Source organism: Tursiops truncatus, chromosome 3 (assembly GCF_011762595.2).
Source record: "Tursiops truncatus isolate mTurTru1 chromosome 3, mTurTru1.mat.Y, whole genome shotgun sequence".
Classification (NCBI taxonomy): domain Eukaryota; kingdom Metazoa; phylum Chordata; class Mammalia; order Artiodactyla; family Delphinidae; genus Tursiops; species Tursiops truncatus.
This window is the reverse complement of record NC_047036.1, coordinates 106,034,960-106,053,863: the sequence shown is the minus strand read 5'-3', so window position 1 is coordinate 106,053,863 and position 18,904 is coordinate 106,034,960. Positions and strand designations below refer to the sequence as shown.

The window sequence follows — 18,904 nt, the reverse complement described above, 5'->3', positions numbered from 1 at the left end:
CCCTAAAAATCCCACAGTATCCAGTAATGAGGCAAAAACAGGAAGCAACAACTGTGTTCTTTAGGGTGATTCATAAATACTTTAAATAAACCTTTTGATTATAAGCCTTTACTTTTATTAAAAAGAATGGAAGGGTATTGGATATTTTCCCCTCCAGCACATAAGTCATATACATGAGGCGTGTGTAGAGGGTGCATTTACTTTTTCAGACCAGTAGGGTGTTACTGTGCCTGCTTTAAACTTCCATGGTTCCTAGAATTCTGAAACAGCTAAGTCACTCACCACACACCTGCCATACTAGCCGGGAGTGACTTAGGCACTGCGGAAAGTCTGACTCACTAAATGTAATGAATGTGACTGCCATTATTGAGTTGGAGAGTAGCCGAGGAGAAGGGATTGGTTTATGGTACGTGTTGAAAATCTGTAAAGTCAGATTTTATTGGATCAGTGTGGAATGGGAATTCCAGAGAACAGAGCCTTCCAGAATATTCGCAGTAGGAAAAAAAAATGTATACGTATATATATGGCCCTCTGAGTGTCAGCTTTAAATATATTTTTGCTCTTTGAGTAACAGTGTGCTCTTTACATGTTTAGAAAATCAGCTTTGGAAATCTCAAAGTAACAGTGAATATTGTAGCCCTCATTTCTGATACTCCAAGTATTTGGGTGCTTATGAAATACACTGGAATGTACATATATCATAAATCTATACAAAGCATAAACTTTGAAATGTTCTTTATATCTCCAAGAAACATTTACAGTACTTGTGTCAAGAGATATCTACAAAAATATTTATTAGCACATTTAAAAGGTAATTCAAATACCCAAGACTATAAAATAGTGCACAAAAGAGAGGGAGACTGTAATGCGTTTATATTCTCTTGCATGGGTCTCATCTAAATTTTACCTTAATATTTTGCATTAAATTCACTAGTTCAATTAGTCTGACATTTAAAACTGTAGTATATGGAGGTAATAACTAAATTGAAACCATCATAAAGTCAAAATTAAGAATTTTCATTCCATGAAATTCTGCCATTTGCAGCAATGTGGATGGACCTAGAGAAAATTATGCTTAGTGAAATAAGTCAGACAGAGAAAGAAAAAAATGTATGATATCACTTATATGTGGAATCTAAAAAATAATATAAATGAATGTATGTGCAAAACAGAAACAGACTCATAGATACAGAAAACTAGTGGTTACAAAGGGGAGAAGTGGGGAAGGGACAAATTAGGGGTACGGGATTAACAGATACAAACTACTATGTGTAAAATAGATAAGCAACAAGGATATATTGTATAGCACAGAGAATTTTAACCATTATATTGTAATAACATAATGGAGTATAATCTGCAAAAACACTGAATCACTGTGCTTACACCTGAAACTAATATTGTAAATCAACTAGACTTCAATAAAAAAAGAATTTTCATTCCATGACTTTCTTATGATAACAAATTATTTATTATATTTATTGAATTTCCATCATTTAGCAAAAGAAAAGCTCTGAGGAAACTTACAAAAAGAGAATAAGTGAAATACAAATAGAAAAAGAGGACCAAAGATTAATTTCCTTATACATTTATACATCAACATTTTTTCTTTACAGAAAGATATTAAAATGATCAACTCTTAGAATTTTAATCTGGTTGGCCTTGACCAGGCTTCATGAGAAGATATTAAAATAAAAATATACTTCTCAAACTACTGGAAACTTAATGCATTTTGATTTGAGTCTGCGTCTTGTTGTTATTGTTCTTAATTGTGGCCTGCAAAAATCACTGAAGTACTTCCAAACTTCCAAATATTTGTTTCCAAAAGGATGAAATTGACTTTCTCACTCTCCATTTGTTTTTTTAAAATCTTGTTAGAACATGAAGCAATGGAAAAGTTTGCTTATTAATTTTTTTGTTGTGAAATTATACTATGAAGAGCATTTTGATCAGTGAATAACAGTGGGAAGGGGTTGGCCCAGAATCATAGCATTTGAGACCCGAAGAGACATCAGAACATTCCAGTATAATCCTTTTGTTTTATTTTACCAATGAGAAAACTAAACCCAGAGAAGCTGTGGGTTTTTTTCCGAGCTTGCAGTGGGTCAATGGCAGAGCGGGAACTCAACCTCAGACCTCTTGCATACCATTCATTTACTCTCCCCTGTGCCATGCATCTTCTCCCAGCATCACTGAAATCCCAACACCCAGGTCCTCTCTCCTTTCCCCTCTGGTATTTCTGGGCCTCATCGTTTTTGTAGTTGTGGGAGGGACAGATATTTAGATGAGATGTACTATAGTTTGAGATGAGTGTGAAGAGAAAGAGCCTAAGCATTCTTGCTTCTCATGGGTTCACGGATATACAGGGTACACCTGTGGCCATGACAGGGCTCTGTCTGAGGATGAGTAGTCTCCAGCCCATCAGACCTTCTTTGGGTTTAGGACCTGGGAAGGGGCACTTTGTATATAACGTAAGCCTAGACTAAATGTCTACCTACTGAGGGTAAGGGGGCTTTGAGATAAAACAATGTTTTAGTAAACATTTTTCATTGGAAAGTTATTGGTGATCAGAAAATCTAGCACATTTTAAGAATTAATAGTCAACTCCATGGCAGAAGCCATGTTCTTGCCTAAAATTGTTTTTTATCTTCACACTATAATTTATGACACTTTCGTTTATAGGGAGTGGTAATAGAGATGCCGGCCATATTATGTGGGTGTCAAAAGGCAATCCGGAGAAGAAAAACATTGAGTTAGTTCATTTCTATAGAACACACCCTTTACATTACATATTGAGGGGCTCAGATCTCTTTGAAAGTTGTGAGACCCCCTCCCTAGTGAAAGATACATACACACATTTACATACATATTTACAGCTAGTTTCAGGGCGTTCCCAGACTCTCCTCTTCCTGTCTTCATGCATCCACTCATGGAGCATTAAAGCACTTGCCTGTGTGCACAGAGAGAATTCACTTGTGGGTATAGAGATAAATCTCTCAGCTCCTAAATGAACTGACTCTAAATATGGGAGAGACTTCCCATTTGAAGGCACTGGACTACCGATTTTGAGGATCTGTGGTATGTGCTGTGTCAGTGAGCCTAACATTCTTTGCTCTGATGACCCTCATACCTTGGAGGTCATAGCTGCAGGAGGCTTTGACTTTCCCTCCATCAAAATGTCGCAGCAGCTTTTCTGAGCAGCGGGAATAGGCTAGGTTGTGGAGGTAAAATGGGAGAAGAAAGGCTGGAGGAAGGAGAGAGAGAATTATTAAGGGGAACAAAGATTGATGATGGGGCAGGTCAGATACCAGCCGGGAAGGAATGTGCATGGAACCCCTGGGGCTTGGCCAAGTCGTTAGAGCGTGGAGCCTCCAGCTCAGCCAATTTCACATTCTCTGTCTCCTGTGAAGGTCCTTTACAGAGTTGGCTGTGTTTTCTGAAGGTATGCAGGACCTCTAGGTTTCCTCAACCCTCCCAGCTTCCTAGGACCAAGACTGTCTTCTCACGGTGAATTCTGATTATAAACTCTTTCCTTTGAATGGAAGAGATGACCTGTGTTGATAAGAGTTGAATGATTAGGATTATGGAACTTGAAGTAGCTTCATTTGTGTGAACATTATCATAAGGATACTTAAGAGACTGATTCACTTGTCTACAATGGGTAATTTTGTTGTATATCTGAAATTAGGCATTATATATCACATATTTAAAAACATTTTTTAACATCTTTATTAGAGTATAATAGCTTTACAATGGTGTGTTAGTTTCTGCTGTATAACAAAGTGAATCAGCTATACGTACACATATATCCCCATATCCCCTCCCTCTTGCATCTCCCTCCCACACTCCCTATCCCACCTCTCTAGGTGGTCACAAAGCACCGAGCTGATCTCCCTGTGCTGTGTGGCTGCTTCCCACTAGCTATCTGTTTTACATTTGGTAGCGTATATATGTCCATGCCACTCTCTCACTTCGTCCCAGCTTACCCTTCCCCCTCCTCGTGTCCTCAAGTTCATTCTCTATGTCTGAATCTTTATTCCTGTCCTGCCTCTAGGTTCATTAGAACATTTTTTTTTTTAGATTCCATATATATATATGTTAGCATATGGTATTTGTTTGTCTCTTTCTGACTACCTCATTCTGTATGACAGACTCTAGGTCCATCCACCTCATTACAAATAACTCAATTTCGTTTCTTTTTATGGTTGAGTAATATTCCATTGTATATAATATATCACATATTTTATATCTTAATTTTTCAGGTTTATTGTTTTTAACTATAGTTTTCTTATTTTGTAAACTATGGTTTATAACCTAATTGTTCGTTCGTTTCCCTGTTGTGCTTTCTACAGCAATTTGTAGAAATAGTTGTGGAGATGGATTTTGTTCCCGTCCTAACATGTGTACTTGTTCCAGCGGCCAAATATCACCAACCTGTGGATCAAAATCAAGTACGTTTTTAATATGTGACCTTATTTACTGCATTATCTGTAAGATTTTGAGTAAATACTAAATGTCCTTTTCAATGAGGATATAGACCCATGATAATTTTCCTAACTAGGTCAGTACTAATCTTTGGAGTAAAAATCTTTGGTGGCTTAGTTGTTGCCACCAACAACTAAGGGGTAATGGGGGAGTGATTTTCATTAAGAAAAATGATTTCGTACTGGTCCAGATGCTATGTGTCTATTCAGTAAAAGAGCCTGGATTTAGTGGAGAAGTAATTCTTTGCGAGTAATAGCTATAACTTAACTGGGTTTTTTACCATGTTGCAGGTACTGTTTTAAGTGTTTAACTATATCATTTTATTTAATTCTCACATGAATATTATGAGATACTATTATTACCCCATTGACAGAGAAGGAGGATGAGGCACATAAGTTTAACTCGCCCAAAGTAACATGGATTTGAAGCCAGGGATTCTGATGCCTAAGCCTGTAGTCTCAAACCCTCAGCTCTGTTTATTGCCTTTGCTTAACTCCTGTGGCTCATATCCTGTTTTGTGGGTTAACTAAAGGGGAAGGATAAGAGGATTGAGATGACAACAACTGTTTATTGTGTACTGACCAGATGTTTTACATATATTAGCTATTTTGCTGTTCACATACTGACTCCCAACAGCTCTGTAAGATCACAATAACAGTGGGCTAAGATTGTGTTTTTCATGACCTAAGTAGAAATTGATGGGTCTTTAGGTCCAAGATTAATCTTTTAGGCCAGTGTTTAAGGTAATATTTTATAGCAAGGTGGAAGCAGATATTATTTATTTAATTGCTCAATAATTAAATAAATCTTTGTCTGCCTCAAACTAGTGTGAAGTTGTTATATTTTTAACACTTCTCTCTACAAATTTTCCCTAAGAAAAGGTAATAGATAATTTATCTGATTGAGGAATATAAGATTCAAGATTCATATAACAAATGTCATTGTCTGATGATGAAGCTTCTGATTAATGCTCTAGTTTCGTTTTCTGTGAAAATAATCTGTCATTTTCCCGACCTTTGAAAACCTGTTATTTAGAATTCATCGAGACTTTCTTGATCACCCTGATTAGCAAACTTCTTCCACTACTTTCCTGAACCTCCCTTGTCTGACTGCCTGGACGATACCATTCCCCATATCTTCATTATCCTGTTCTCTTAGTTTTCTCAACTACACCCTCAGCAAAAAACCCAAACCTGGAGAAATTTTTTACAGTTCAGTTTCTTAATTCCTCTACCTGGGCAGCTGAACAATCACTGGCTGACCCTCAGTTTATGGTATGTAATTTAATAGAGGATCCCTGAATTCATTTGGCCTTGAGTAATACTGGCTGCCTTTCCATCAGGAACTTTTCTCTCCTTTCCAGTCCTCAAGATGCTCCAGCTCCACAAAGCATTTAGCACCATTAATCAGTATCTTCTTGAAATGCTCTCTTTTCCCTTCACTTGTAAAATATTAATGGCTCACAATACTCCTTTTCTTGATTATTATTTCTTAGTCTCCTTTCTGTACCTTCTTTATTAGCCTTACAGTCACAGCTAGGTATTCCCAAGAGTTCTGTCCTCCCTGGGTGAACTTGTTTACATATATGTCTTCAGTTACTACCAATGTGTTGCTAACTCATAATGATTATCTCTAGAGTAGCTCCCTCCACTGAGCTTCATATTCACATGTTCCATTTCCTATTGGACTTCTCCACTTGAATGGATAGTAGGCATCTGAAACTGTGGCATGAAACTCTTGATTCATTGTTGACCACAGTCTACTTCTTCCACAGTTTCCTTGGCCCCAGCAAATGGCAATGAGCTCAGTGCCCTAATGTCATAATGGACTTGGCATCCACTGTCACGGAGCTTACATCCCTGTAGGGAGACAGACAAAACACAAGTAAACAAACACCACAGAGTCATTATAGATAGTGGTAAGTTCTCGGAAGGAAACTTTGCTGTGAAGGAGAACAGCCTGGAGCCAAGGGGGAACCTAGTTACAGGAGCCAGACAAGACCACTCTGATGAGACGTGATATTGGAGCTGAGTTCTGAAGGATGAGAATGAGCCAGGCATGAGAAGAGCCAGGGAGGGACCCTCACAGGGAGAGGAAGTAGCAAATCAAAAGACCTTTCCTCCACTTGAGAAACTGTGAAAGGTTCATGTGATTACAAAGAGGAAGATTGGGAAGAGAAGGTCTTAGAGAAGCAGGCACATCCAGGGAGATAATACACGGCCTCCTTGGTCATGGAAGGGTTGCATTATATCCCAAATGCAACAGGGAATCATTGAAAGGGTTTCAATAAGAAAATGAAGCAATGCCATTTATATTATTAAAAGATTACTGTAGCTGCTCTGCAGAGAAAGAATTTGAAGAGGCTAAGAGTAGAAGCTAGGGAACCTATCAGGAGGTTACTGCAACAGTCCAGGTGAGAGATGAGGGTAGCTGAACCACACAGTATCAATGGCGACAGAAAGGAGAAGATGGATTTGAGATGTATTTTCCAGTGGAACCTGCAGACCTTGTTAAAACACTTGATGTGAGAGAAAGAGAAGCAGTTGCTTAAGCACTGGGTGATGGCAGTGCCAGGTCTCAGCCACCGCATTCTGAATGGATACATGAGTGCTTCCTGCATCCTAGAACTTACACTTCTAGTCACCTTATATTTCCTTCTTTTAACATTGAAAGTGTAATAGATTTTAAATATATACTAAATAACATATGTTGTAACAGATATGCTCGTGTGCATACTTACTACAAATAAATAAAGGTATGCTTGGGTCATAACATTTACTTCCATAGAATACATTTGTCATTAATTGGGTATTTAGTATAGTTTTATAACTCTCACAGATACTATAATTCTGGTGATTCATAATTTTATGTTTTTTGTTGTTCTTTGCAGTTCAGCAGTGCAGTGTTAGGTGCATGAATGGTGGGACCTGTGCAGATGACCATTGCCAGTGCCAGAAAGGATATATTGGAACTTATTGTGGACAACGTAAGCAACATTGGGATAGACTCGATTTATTAGAAATAATTTGATTGAGTGGGCGTTTGATACTGAGTCGTAACTTAAGGTCTTGTAAAGGATCTTAAAATCCTTTAAAAATATGTTGATGTAGAAAAGACATACCTTATAGCTGAATACCTAATGTTTTCCAGTTCTTTAAAAATTTTTGTTTTAGAGTATTGATGTTGTTGAATATTACTAGTGCTTTATCAAATTTGACATATATCACAGGTAAATATTTACTTGATTTTCTTTTATCTAGTTCCATAAAGCATGGATACCTGTCTGAAAAAAATGGTAACGTTCGCTGTGATCTCTCTCTGTTTTTAGGATATCCCAAATTTAACCCTAGCAGAGCCAATCTTATAAATTGTCCTTTGCTCAAATATATTTTATTATTTAATACCACAGTACAGGGCTGTGAGGTGATGTTTTAAAAATCATGTCATTGTGAAAGAGGGAGCTTTAATCCAGCAAAGCTCTTCACTCACTGGAGAATATCCTATTATAATCACAAACAACCTTTTAGCAAGAATGTAAGGATGATAGCTCTTGTATTTTGACTTATCACTGGGCAATACTTTAGGTTAGTGCTTCCCAAATTGTGGGACTCTTACAGGAATCCCCATATTTTTAAGTATGGATGAGTAGAAGGACATGATATTAACGAAAGTTGAATCATAAATAGTAAGAAAGTCCCTTTTCACTCCGTTTGCATTTCATCAGGTGCAGCGTCTAGGTTTGCTGCTAATCATCAAGGCCTCCCTAAGAATTGTTCATTAACCATTTTAACATAGCAAGACCATGTCTTAGATGTGCAAGAATATCTAGCTTGTTTTAAACTAACGTTATTCTGGTTTTGTTGCAGTTTAAAAAACTTCTGAAATTATTGTAAAATATGTATAATATAAAATTTACCATTTTAACTACTAAGTGTATATTCAGTGGCATTAAGTACATTCACATTATCGTGCAACTGTTGCCAGCATCCATCCACAGAACATCTTTTGTGTTGCAAGACTGAAACTCTGTACCCATTAAATGCTATCTCCCCATTTCCCCTCACCCCACCTCCTGGCAAGCCCCATTCTACTTTCTGTCTCCGTGAATTTGACAGCTCTAGGTACCACATATAAGTGGAATCATATAGTATTTGTCCTTTTGTGGCTGGCTTCTTTCACTTAGCATAATGTGTTCGTGGTTCATTTATGTTGTAGCTTGTGTCAGAATCTTCTTCCTTTTTAAGGCTGAATAGTATTCCATTTTGTGTATATGTCATATTTTGCTTTTATCTATTTGTCCATTGATGGACACTTGAGATACTTCCACCTTTGGTTACAAATAACACTGTGGTGAACCTGGGTGGATAAACATCCATTCAAGTCCCTGCTTCAGGTCTTTTGGATATATACCCACAACTGGAATCCAGGGATCATATGGTAATTCTGTTTTACATTTTTTGAAGACCTACCCTTCATACTGTTTTCAATAGTGGCTACACCGTTTTATATTTTACTACAGGTGGGAACCAGCGGTGCACAAGGGTTCCAATTTCTCCACATCCTCACTAACAATTGTTATTTCTGTTTTCTTGATGGTAGCAATCTTAATGGATACAAAGTATCTCCTTGTGGCTGTTGATGTTATTTTTGAGGTTGCCTTCAGGTTTGGGTAATTTTAGCTTTCTGTTTATAAGTGCTATAAAGTTTTCTTTTAAAATAATTTAAAATAAACAGGTGAATTGATTTAAAGAAAAATATTCTCTTAAGGTCAGGAGTCGACAAACATTTTCTGTAAAGGCCAGATAGTAAATATTTTACACTTTGTGATCCGTGTCACTATTCAACTCTGCCATTGTAGTGCAAAAGCAACCATATGCAAATAAAAAAGTTTGGCTGTGTTTCAACAAAACTTTCTGGACACTGAAATTTGAATTTCATATAATTTCCACATGTTCCAAAAATATTATTCTTCTTTTGATTTTTCAACCACATAAAATTGTAAAAACCCTTTTTAACTCATGGACAGCACAAAAACTGGCAGTGAGCCAGATCTGTCCTGTGGCCCATAGTTTGCAGACCCCTTGTGTAGGTGGTTCTCAGGTATGGAAAAAGCTGTTAAGCTAGCCTGAGATTGAGCCTGGGAAATGGAATCTTAAGGAATTTGAGAGAACACCGTGCACTGAGGCCAGTTTTTTGCAAGAATAGAAGATGCCAATGTAATAACTTTTTTTAGGCTAGGGTTGACCAGGTGAGAGCAGGAAACAGCTGGACAACAGTGGATCAGATTATAACAAAATTTCTTTTTTCATAAATGATTTTTTTTCTGTATTTTTTCATACATTCAAGCATTTTCCAAATTTTATACAATGGACTCCAGATTATAACTATTTAAAAAAGTCTATTATGAACACCATATTTATTTATTTATTTATTTTTATTGGAGTACAGTTGCTTTATAATGTTGTGTTAGCCTCCACTGCACACCAGAATGAATCAGCCATACACAGACAGATATCCCCTCCCTTTTGGACTTCCCTCCCATTTAGGTTACCACAGTGCATTAGGTAGAGTTCCCTGTGCTATACAGCATGTTCCCATAGTTTGTCTATTTTATTTATAACAAAGCAGATTTATACCTTTTTTTACACCTACAAAAACATTAGGAGATCTGATTGTATCCCTATTTTATAGAATTCAATAGCCAGAGAAGAGACACTGTTATGCTTCTTGAAACTCAGCCTTTTACTCCTCAGGGAGAAAAATCGTAATTCCTTTAGAATTGCAGGGGAAGAGCCTTGCCTCAACTGGTCTTTCAGAGTATTTCGTCAAACCTATCCTAAAACTAGCCACTTTTGCCTGAATTCAGCTGCTGTACCTGTCTGGGGTATGTGTGTTTATATATGTATTTTCCTGAAAGTTCTACAGAAAGAGCTCTTATAGGTATGTCTCTTCCCTGCTTTTCACACAGAAATGGGAAATGAGGTGACGGAAAGTAGTTTCCCATCCTGTAGGAGGTGCTTTTATGTTCTTCTGCCCCTGTGGCAAGCCATATTGATGTCACCACACTTTTCAGTCAGGGGAAAGCGAAAAAGCACTGGGCCAGAAGCCCATCATACATCTGAAAATTTGTCCTCTAGATATCTCATGGGACGGAACTATCCTTGCCTAACATTTACTCACGGGTAATAGAACATTTGGTTCAAGAAAGTTATATAACTTAAAAAATTCATTAGTCCCAGCACATAAGAAGGTGATGGTATGATAACTAGTACATGTCAGCTCAAGAAATGGTTTAAGAAGATGCTTTCTAAGTTGTCTTATATAGAGAGAGTATTACTGGGAGTAAAGAGGCGGGTGTAACAGTATCAACTTGTAAACCCAGAAAAATCCTGGAAATGTTTTTTAAAATGAGGATTATAAAAACATTAAAATTGCTTAGCTGCTTTCCCAGAAATGTAGAAAATGTTCTTTAGAAAGCACTCTTTCATTTCCTTCAGCAATGTTTATTGAATAACTACTGTATGCCCCACATTGTGCAAGGTGCTGGGAGTACATCAGTGACCAGCAAGATGATGCCCAACTTCTTAGAGCTTATCTTGTGGTAGGGAAGACAGGTAACAAGTAGGTGAAAAGTGAAATGCCTAATACAAATTTAGGGAATGAGAAGTTCTAGAACAATAAATGAGAGTAAGGGGGAGAGAGTCTGGGTCAGAATAAGCAGTTCTCTGCTATTTTTTAACTGGGGAATCTCTGAGAAGGTGACTTTGAACACAGACCTGAGTCTGTGCTTTTAAGTCTATGGGAAAAGTGTTCTAGACAGTGGGAAAAGCAAATACAAAGGACCTGTGGTGGGAACAGATTACATACATTTTGGAAACAAGAGGAAGACTTATGTGGCTGAAGTGAGGGAAAGAAATAATGGCAGGGGATGAGTTCAGGGACAAAGGTGTAGGGCCTCATAACCAAGGAAAGAAATTTGGACTATCCCCTAAATATTATGGGAACCCATTGGTGCAGTTTGAGCAATGGAGTGATACAATCCGATTAACATTAAAAAAAAAAAATCACTCTGGCTGCTGTGTTGAAACTGGATTGTAGAAATGGCAAGAGAGAAAATGAAAGGGCCAGTTAGGAGGCTAGTGTAGTGGTGCTGGTAAATGATGCTCTAGTAACTAAGGATGTGATAAGTGTTTGGATTAAGATTGCATTGGAGGTAGAATCTATGGAAGGAAGTGTGTACTGATGGAATGGGTGTGGTGAATGAGACTAAAAGAAAAAGCAAAGATCCATAATGACAGCTAGAAGGTTTGGGTTGAGCTCTGGGCTGAATGGTGATGCCATTTCCTGATATTCCAAAGACTGGGTGGGGAGTGGGTTGGACTGGGGTCAGGTGGGGCTAAGAGCATGGGATATCAAGAGTTCTCTTTTGGATTTGATAGTTAAAGAAGTTTGTTAGACTTCCAAGTGAAAAAATCTATGAACTCAGCTCTTAGGAGAGAGGTCAGAGATAGAGATATGACTTCGGGAGCATATAGATTGAATTTTTATATGGTTAATCTTTTAATTGTAGGCCTAGACAAAGATCACTAGGAAGTTGGTGCAGGTAGAGAAGAGAAGAGGGCTGAAGCCAGAGCCTTGATTGCTGCCCAACATTTTGAGGTGGAGAAGAGAAAGGAGAAGCCAGCAAAGAGTGAGGAAGAGTAGACAGTGAGACAGGAGGAAAACTGGGAGAGCATGGTAACCTGCAAGACAAAGGAAAAAGGTAGCGCCTGTAGCAGAGATTTATATTATCTCATGTAGAAAAATAGGCTTTTGTTTCTTTCCTCTTTGTAACATTTTAAACTGGTTTAGCATCTGTTTTTATCCCATACGTTTGTGTAGAAGTAACTACCATAATTTCAGATTTGACTTATGTCCAAGTGTTTGTACCTATATTGAGTGGTACAGGAGTCTGTCTAGTAATAACAGACACTTGTCATATTACCTAGCACAGAGTAGGTGCTCAGTAAATATCTACTGAATAAAAATATTCGGGCTTTGGCAGTCATGATCAGGGTTCTATATCACAGGCTGACCAGCTTGAAACAGGCTTTGCTTCTCCCTTCTCCCCAGATCATGGCAGGCAGTTAAGAAACCAGCTCATATTTCTTTGCATAGTCGTCTTCTTCCTTGCCTTTTGCTTTGTCCCACACTAGGTGTAAGCAATTATTTTTTTCTTCCTGAGTGGTCAGCATTCTTTCCATGGTGGAAATTTAGGCTTATACAAGTTTCTTTCCAACTGCAGTTGAAAGGTAAATTTGTTGCCATTATGTCTTGTTACTTTATAAAATAACTTTTATCCTAATTTATTCAAAAGAAGGAAATTACCTCTTTTTTTTCCTTTTGGTCCACTTTTATATCTGCATTGCCTGCTTCTCTTCTTTGGCTATTGCTCTTCAGGGTAAACTTTGGTTGCTGTAGAACAAGTCTTGTTTTTCATACAGATCCTTTGCAGTACAAAAAAGAAGGGGACTTAAGATTGTAGAACACTTTAATGTGTAGCCACTGTGAACTTTGCTTTTTACACCATTTTATTTAATCCTCAAACTCCTCTGGGGTAGGGACTATTAACTCTACTTTATAGGCAGGGAAGCTAAGAATCGGAAGGATGACGTGATTGGGATGTGCTGAGCACAGCAGAACTCCTCATCTGTTCCCTGCGTTGTACCGCGTCCCAAAAAGGTGGGAAGAATCCTGCGAGATTTTGACATATTTTGGGAGCTTTTGAGAATCTGCAGTATATCAAATACTATAGTAAATGAGGGGGATACAAAGGCAAACTCCCTATGGTCCCTCTCCTGGAAGAGCTCTCTCTCAGGTGAGAGTAGGAATAGAAGCAAATGGCTGTATTGGCCAGTCTCATCCTACTTGTTCAGAGGAACCCTTGGTACTTCCTTAAATTATTGAAGTCACCGAAAATCTTTTGTTTAAATGGGTTATACCTGCTGATATTTACTGTATTAAAAATTAAAATTGAGAAATTTAAAAAATTATTTCATTTGAAGTAACAAGAAGCCATGTTGCATGTTAATATAATTTTTTATGAATAATAACTATGTTTTCCACACCAAAAAGAAATTTAGTGAGAAGAGAGGCATTGTTAGTCTAACCTGTGTAGGTTAGCCTGGATTTTATGTGTACTGGGCGAGCTCTCTCCAGGAGGTGCTCCAGGCTTATCCAGCCCTCTTCTCCTCACTGGCATTTGGAAGCTCTGTCTTGGAAAACCCTGAGAGAAGCCCTCCCTCCGCCTCCCCAGGGATAGATCCTGAGTGTCAGTCATGGATGCGTTTTCCCGTTCACATCATAAGGGTTAGCATATGCATAATGAGAGAACATGTCTGGGACAGTGACTTTCATTTACATTTCTTACACCTTGATAATATTTAAAGAAAATTCCTTTCATATTAATTAATTACATTAGGTGAGTGTTACCCATTTGCAGTATACCTTTAGCAATCAAAATACTCAAATCCTTACGGTTGTTTCTGTGAAATTATACCCTACCGAGAGTTCTCTTGACAGATTTTTGTTCCTTCCACATTCCTGTCCACCTCCATCTTTCTCATGCTTCTCACGACCTTTATTTCGCGTCTTTTATCCTGTGTATTTATCGATCTAACTTACTGCCCAACTGTTTTTCCAAGGCAGTGATGAATTGGACTTTCTAGTAAAACTCAGCTTGGGACAAGTGAAGAAGTGGAAAGGTGTTGTTCTTAGGGGGACGTTCCTGTGTAGACATACAAAGAATTCTGCTTTGGAGCGAAGCCTGATGCAGACAAAGAATTTTAAGACCATTGGCACACTGATGCTTTAAGATGAAGGTGTCTTGTTTCAAAGTTTGCTTTGGTATTGCTACTATGAGCAGAAGAGAAACCATTCTGTGTGCTCTGGATGATGGTAGGTAATCGAGCTGCATGTTCCTGGTAAGGAAATAGCAACCCTCTTGCATCTTTAGATATTGCTTTATTTATTGAGCTTCCCATTCCCGATATGGCCGTCACTTGAAGCGCACGTAAATGTGCTCTGCCTCGTCACTGCTCTTTCGTGTCTTAAGTCCTGTTTTGGAGGCACAGGTCATAGAATGTAATCCTCTTCTACTTCTGTGAGGACAGAGTGTTAATCTGTTCAACAGGTGGGTAGGTTATGACACAGCTTGTAGTATTGGTATTTTCTCTTGCAGGAGATGAGATTCTTGAATTCAGCTGTCCTCATTATGTTTCACAGGAATACTTATTTTTCAAGTAATCTGAAGGGTGATTTTTTAAGGACACTTCCTTGGCTTGGGTCCTGGCTGCTGAGTTGCTCCCCTTGGGAGGTGCAGTGGGGAGAGAGGGTGGGGAGAGAGTTCAGATTCCTTTCTGACTCACTGGCTCCCTCTGGGCCACCTGACTTCCGAATTCTGGTCTCCCTGTCGCAAGTCCAGAGTAGGGGGAGTGTGTGCTGCAGGTGTTTGTCATCATTACTTACACATTTTGAACTGTGGGTTAATTTCATAAGAAAGAACCTTTTGTGTTGACACAGTGAGGTTTTCCCCTTTCTTTCTTTCTATAAGTTGACACGTTAGTTACTTCTCTTGGTATTTTATTGCTGAATTGATAGTATTTTCCCCCATTTTTCATGTTAGCTTTGCCTTTTACTTATTTATTCTGCCTTCGGTTTTGGCTTCCTTTTCTTTGTTTTTTTCTTTTTTATTGCCATATCCTCTTTATTTTTTCATATTGCATTTTCCTCTGCTTCTTTTTCTCCCTCTCTCTGCTCTCTAAAGTCTACAATCCTTTTCCTTCATATTTTAGTCACCTTTTACCTATGAAAATAGATTATAGTGTTAATAGAACTGAAATAGAGGATCGAATCATTATATTCTGACTGTATGGGCATTAGAGCCAGCCAATCCTTGTGATTCTGATTTTAAAAAAAACTTTTACCAAATGCTTGCTTAACAATGTGATTTACATGAATTGTGTAGGTTTTGGTCTCAATATACACTGAAATATATTTACTTAAATGTGTGATGTGACTTGTTTTAGAAGTAAGATCCATTATTGCTACATTTCTACACTACTACATTGTACTTGGACATTTACTGTACAGTGAGCTTCTTGTTGTGTTTGTGTGCAGCCGTCTGTGAAAATGGATGTCAGAATGGTGGACGTTGTATTGGACCCAACCGCTGTGCTTGTGTTTATGGATTCACTGGTCCACAGTGTGAAAGAGGTAAGAAGAGAAAAGAGAACCTCCCTTTGGAGAAGTTTATCTTGTTGTAAATGTGTAATTTTTTATCACTTGATGAAAAAATCTAACGAAATAATATTTTCATTCTTCTTTGATTATGTCTATAACTTGCATGGTCAGATTTTGAGATATAGCTAATAGCAGCTGAAGTGTCTCAGTTTTTTCCACCAGAGTGAACTCAGTTCAGGAGGCCAACTCTGGGACTCCGGCTCTAGAGTAATTCTGAGTGAGTGACTGATGGCAGAACCTAATAATTAGGAGTTAATTCAAATTAGGAGGCACTGTTGGCAGTGCGGCCTCTGTTAAAAAAAAATGTAGCATGTTCTTGGCTGCAAAACCAACAAAATTCTGAAATAAATTGCCCTAACTAACAAGGAAATATATTACATTGCATACAAAAATTCCAGAGTCACTGGGCTTCAGGTAGGACATGATCAAGGCTTTCATTCTGTTGTTCTACTTCTCTTGGCCTTGCCTTCCTTTGTCAGTTTTGCCCTACCCTCCAGTTCTTTATGGTTGTAAAATGACTGCCAGCAGTAACTAAGGGAACATGCTTTCTTGTTCACATCTAGAGAGAGAAAACCTCTTCTTTAACCATGGGCCAATACTAGCCTTCAGAGATACTCCATACACTGATTGGATTAAGCTTGAGTTTTTGAACCAGTCCCTGGTAAGAGGAATGGTATTAATACGTTCCATGTAGACTTACCAGGACCTGCCTTTGGAGCAGGAGATGATGAAAGCCTCTCAAAGTCATCTATCTGAAAAGGAGAGTTTGGTATCAACCCAGTAGAAGTTGTGTTGGGCAGGAGGAAGGGGGTAGGGGAATGGGTACTGGGTAGGCATCCAGCATTGTCCACCTTATCCATGTAAATGGTCGGTCAAGCCAATATGAAAACAATTTACCATAATTTAAATAGCAGTTAAACTCGTGACCTGTAGACTACTGAATATCCCCAGTGTTGATGCAACAAGTGAACTATTAATAATGTTCTGATAGCAAAAGGGCATATCAAAGAAGGTAAATTTTATAAAACGGGATAACTGTTTAGCACTGAACCATAAAAGTAAAATAAGCTTAAACTAAAATCAATATTACATAATCATTCATAATTACATACATACTCAATTGATTTTCCCAGGGCTTTCATAGCATCTAAAGTTGTATAGTGCTTTCTTTGTTGTGAAACTTTGAGTATATGAAGCTATGTCATTGAAATGTTACAGATAAGTAGTGGTGATGGTTTATATATGTGTAGAGGCTTTGAATTGCAAAGAAACCTTGTGTTTTTAAAATTATATCCATTACACTGACAAAAACTTAATCCTGGTATTCAGGTTGAAGTTTGAGAAGAAGCTGAGAAATTAGAATTATATGGTGAAGTTTGAAAAGTAAGATGTATGCAGCCTTTTAACATACACTTGTATGTATATGTACATTAAGATATTTACATTATTCCTAAGGTAATAGAGATTTCTTGGGACCGAAGTACATTCCACAAATGACAGAGTTTATAGTTACACTTAGGACAAATTTAAATGTCTTCACCAGATGCTTTTATTTTCAGAAGAAAAATTAATTGTGAAATGTTAGCATAAAATGATAAGTTGTTGAGAATGGAATAAAACAAATTTCCGAGATGATAAGTTTATTTAAACACCATAGAATGGAAAATAGTTAAATTTATAATTTCTAACATAGTTATAATCGGTGGAGATGATGTTCATTTTTCTGGAGGTCATGTAAACTTTGTAGCACTTTTATCTTGAGCAGATTTCAAATTCAATTCCTAATTGGCAAAGGAATTGTGTAGTTTCGAGAAAGAGGCTTCCAGGCATTATTACATCGTTATTCTGCAACAGTTATTCATTCATTGGGTTTGTTAGTCCTTACTAAATTTATGGAAATTCAGTAAAGACAACATATATTTTACACGTACAGTAGCATGTTTTCAGAAGAATTACAAAATTTATTAGTTAATGCATTGGCCTGAAGGATTTTTTTTTTAAAACATGGGTTTGTTTCTTAAAAATCTTTTTAAGTACTAACCTTCAGATGAAAGTTCGAAAACTTTGTTTCTTCCAAAGAAGAAATTAGCAATTTCCACTCTTAGATTGCAACTCTGAACTTTAAAGCTTTTGAAAGATATTTTCAATTGAATTTTTATGTGTAATAGCTAACCCACTGAAAGTGGAGTTCACAATTTTTCTCAAGAAACATTGTCTGCTTAGCTACAAAAGGAATAATTTATTTATGTTGACATTAGTGAATAGGCCCACGTGCCCAGTTTACATTTACGGTTCATATTGTCTTTTTCAATGATTGAATTTTCAAAATATATGTTCTTTGTTCTCCTAGAAAAAACTGTTTTGTAAAATTAGGGATACTTTTCATTGTTAATGTAGAACACATATAATTTCTGTTTAAATTGGTCTCTTGGGATCAGTAGTGTGATAAACATGGCAGCTTTTTCTGCTATCTGGGCTTCTGGCAGACTGGTTTCCGGACTGGAGACAGAGACTGAATGGTAACCAATGGCTGGCATGATTGTGGTATTTAACTTGAGTCTTGGTGCTGGGTAAGCTGAGCCTTTTTGGAGTTCTTTCCTCATTCTTGCTGATATGTACAATGACCTTTTATACTTAGCATTGAAGAAAGAGTTCTTGTGGTCCCATGCTGATTGTAAAATGCAGACAGCTTAGCTATGTCCAAGGCACATGACAATATTCATTTTTTTTTGCTTCTCTCTCCATAAAGATGACATTTGAAATAAGATAAATATTGCACTTAATATAAACCTGAAAATACATAGACATGCATTCATCATTATATATCAAGACTTGGTGTTTTTTCTCTAACACTTAAAATATACCTTATTATTTATCAGTAGAAACTTGGAGGGGGCAGGCAGGCAAGAAATGAAATTACCTGAGGGATTTCTGGACTAAGTACAGTGATTACTTATTATAAACTCCAGTGTCCTGGAGACTTCCCTGGTGGTCCAGTGGTTAAGAATCCGCTTTCCAATGCAGGGGATGCAGGTTCGATCCCTGGTTCAGGGAACTAAGATCCCACATGCCGCGGAGCAAGTAAGCGCATACGCTGTAGAGCCCTTGCACCACAACGAAAGAAACCACGTGTCGCAACTAA

At 37.6% G+C, this 18,904-nt stretch overlaps 1 protein-coding gene across 1 annotated transcript in view; it reads left to right on the top strand.

The window, feature by feature from the left end:
- FBN2 (fibrillin 2) overlaps positions 1-18,904 on the top strand; it is a 234,020-nt gene that overhangs the window by 2,948 nt on the left and 212,168 nt on the right. The window contains exons 3-5 of the mRNA XM_019924346.3: positions 4,350-4,448; positions 7,373-7,468; positions 15,640-15,735. Coding sequence (XP_019779905.1) covers positions 4,350-4,448; positions 7,373-7,468; positions 15,640-15,735 — 291 coding nt within the window. The remainder of the gene's footprint in view (positions 1-4,349; positions 4,449-7,372; positions 7,469-15,639; positions 15,736-18,904) is intronic.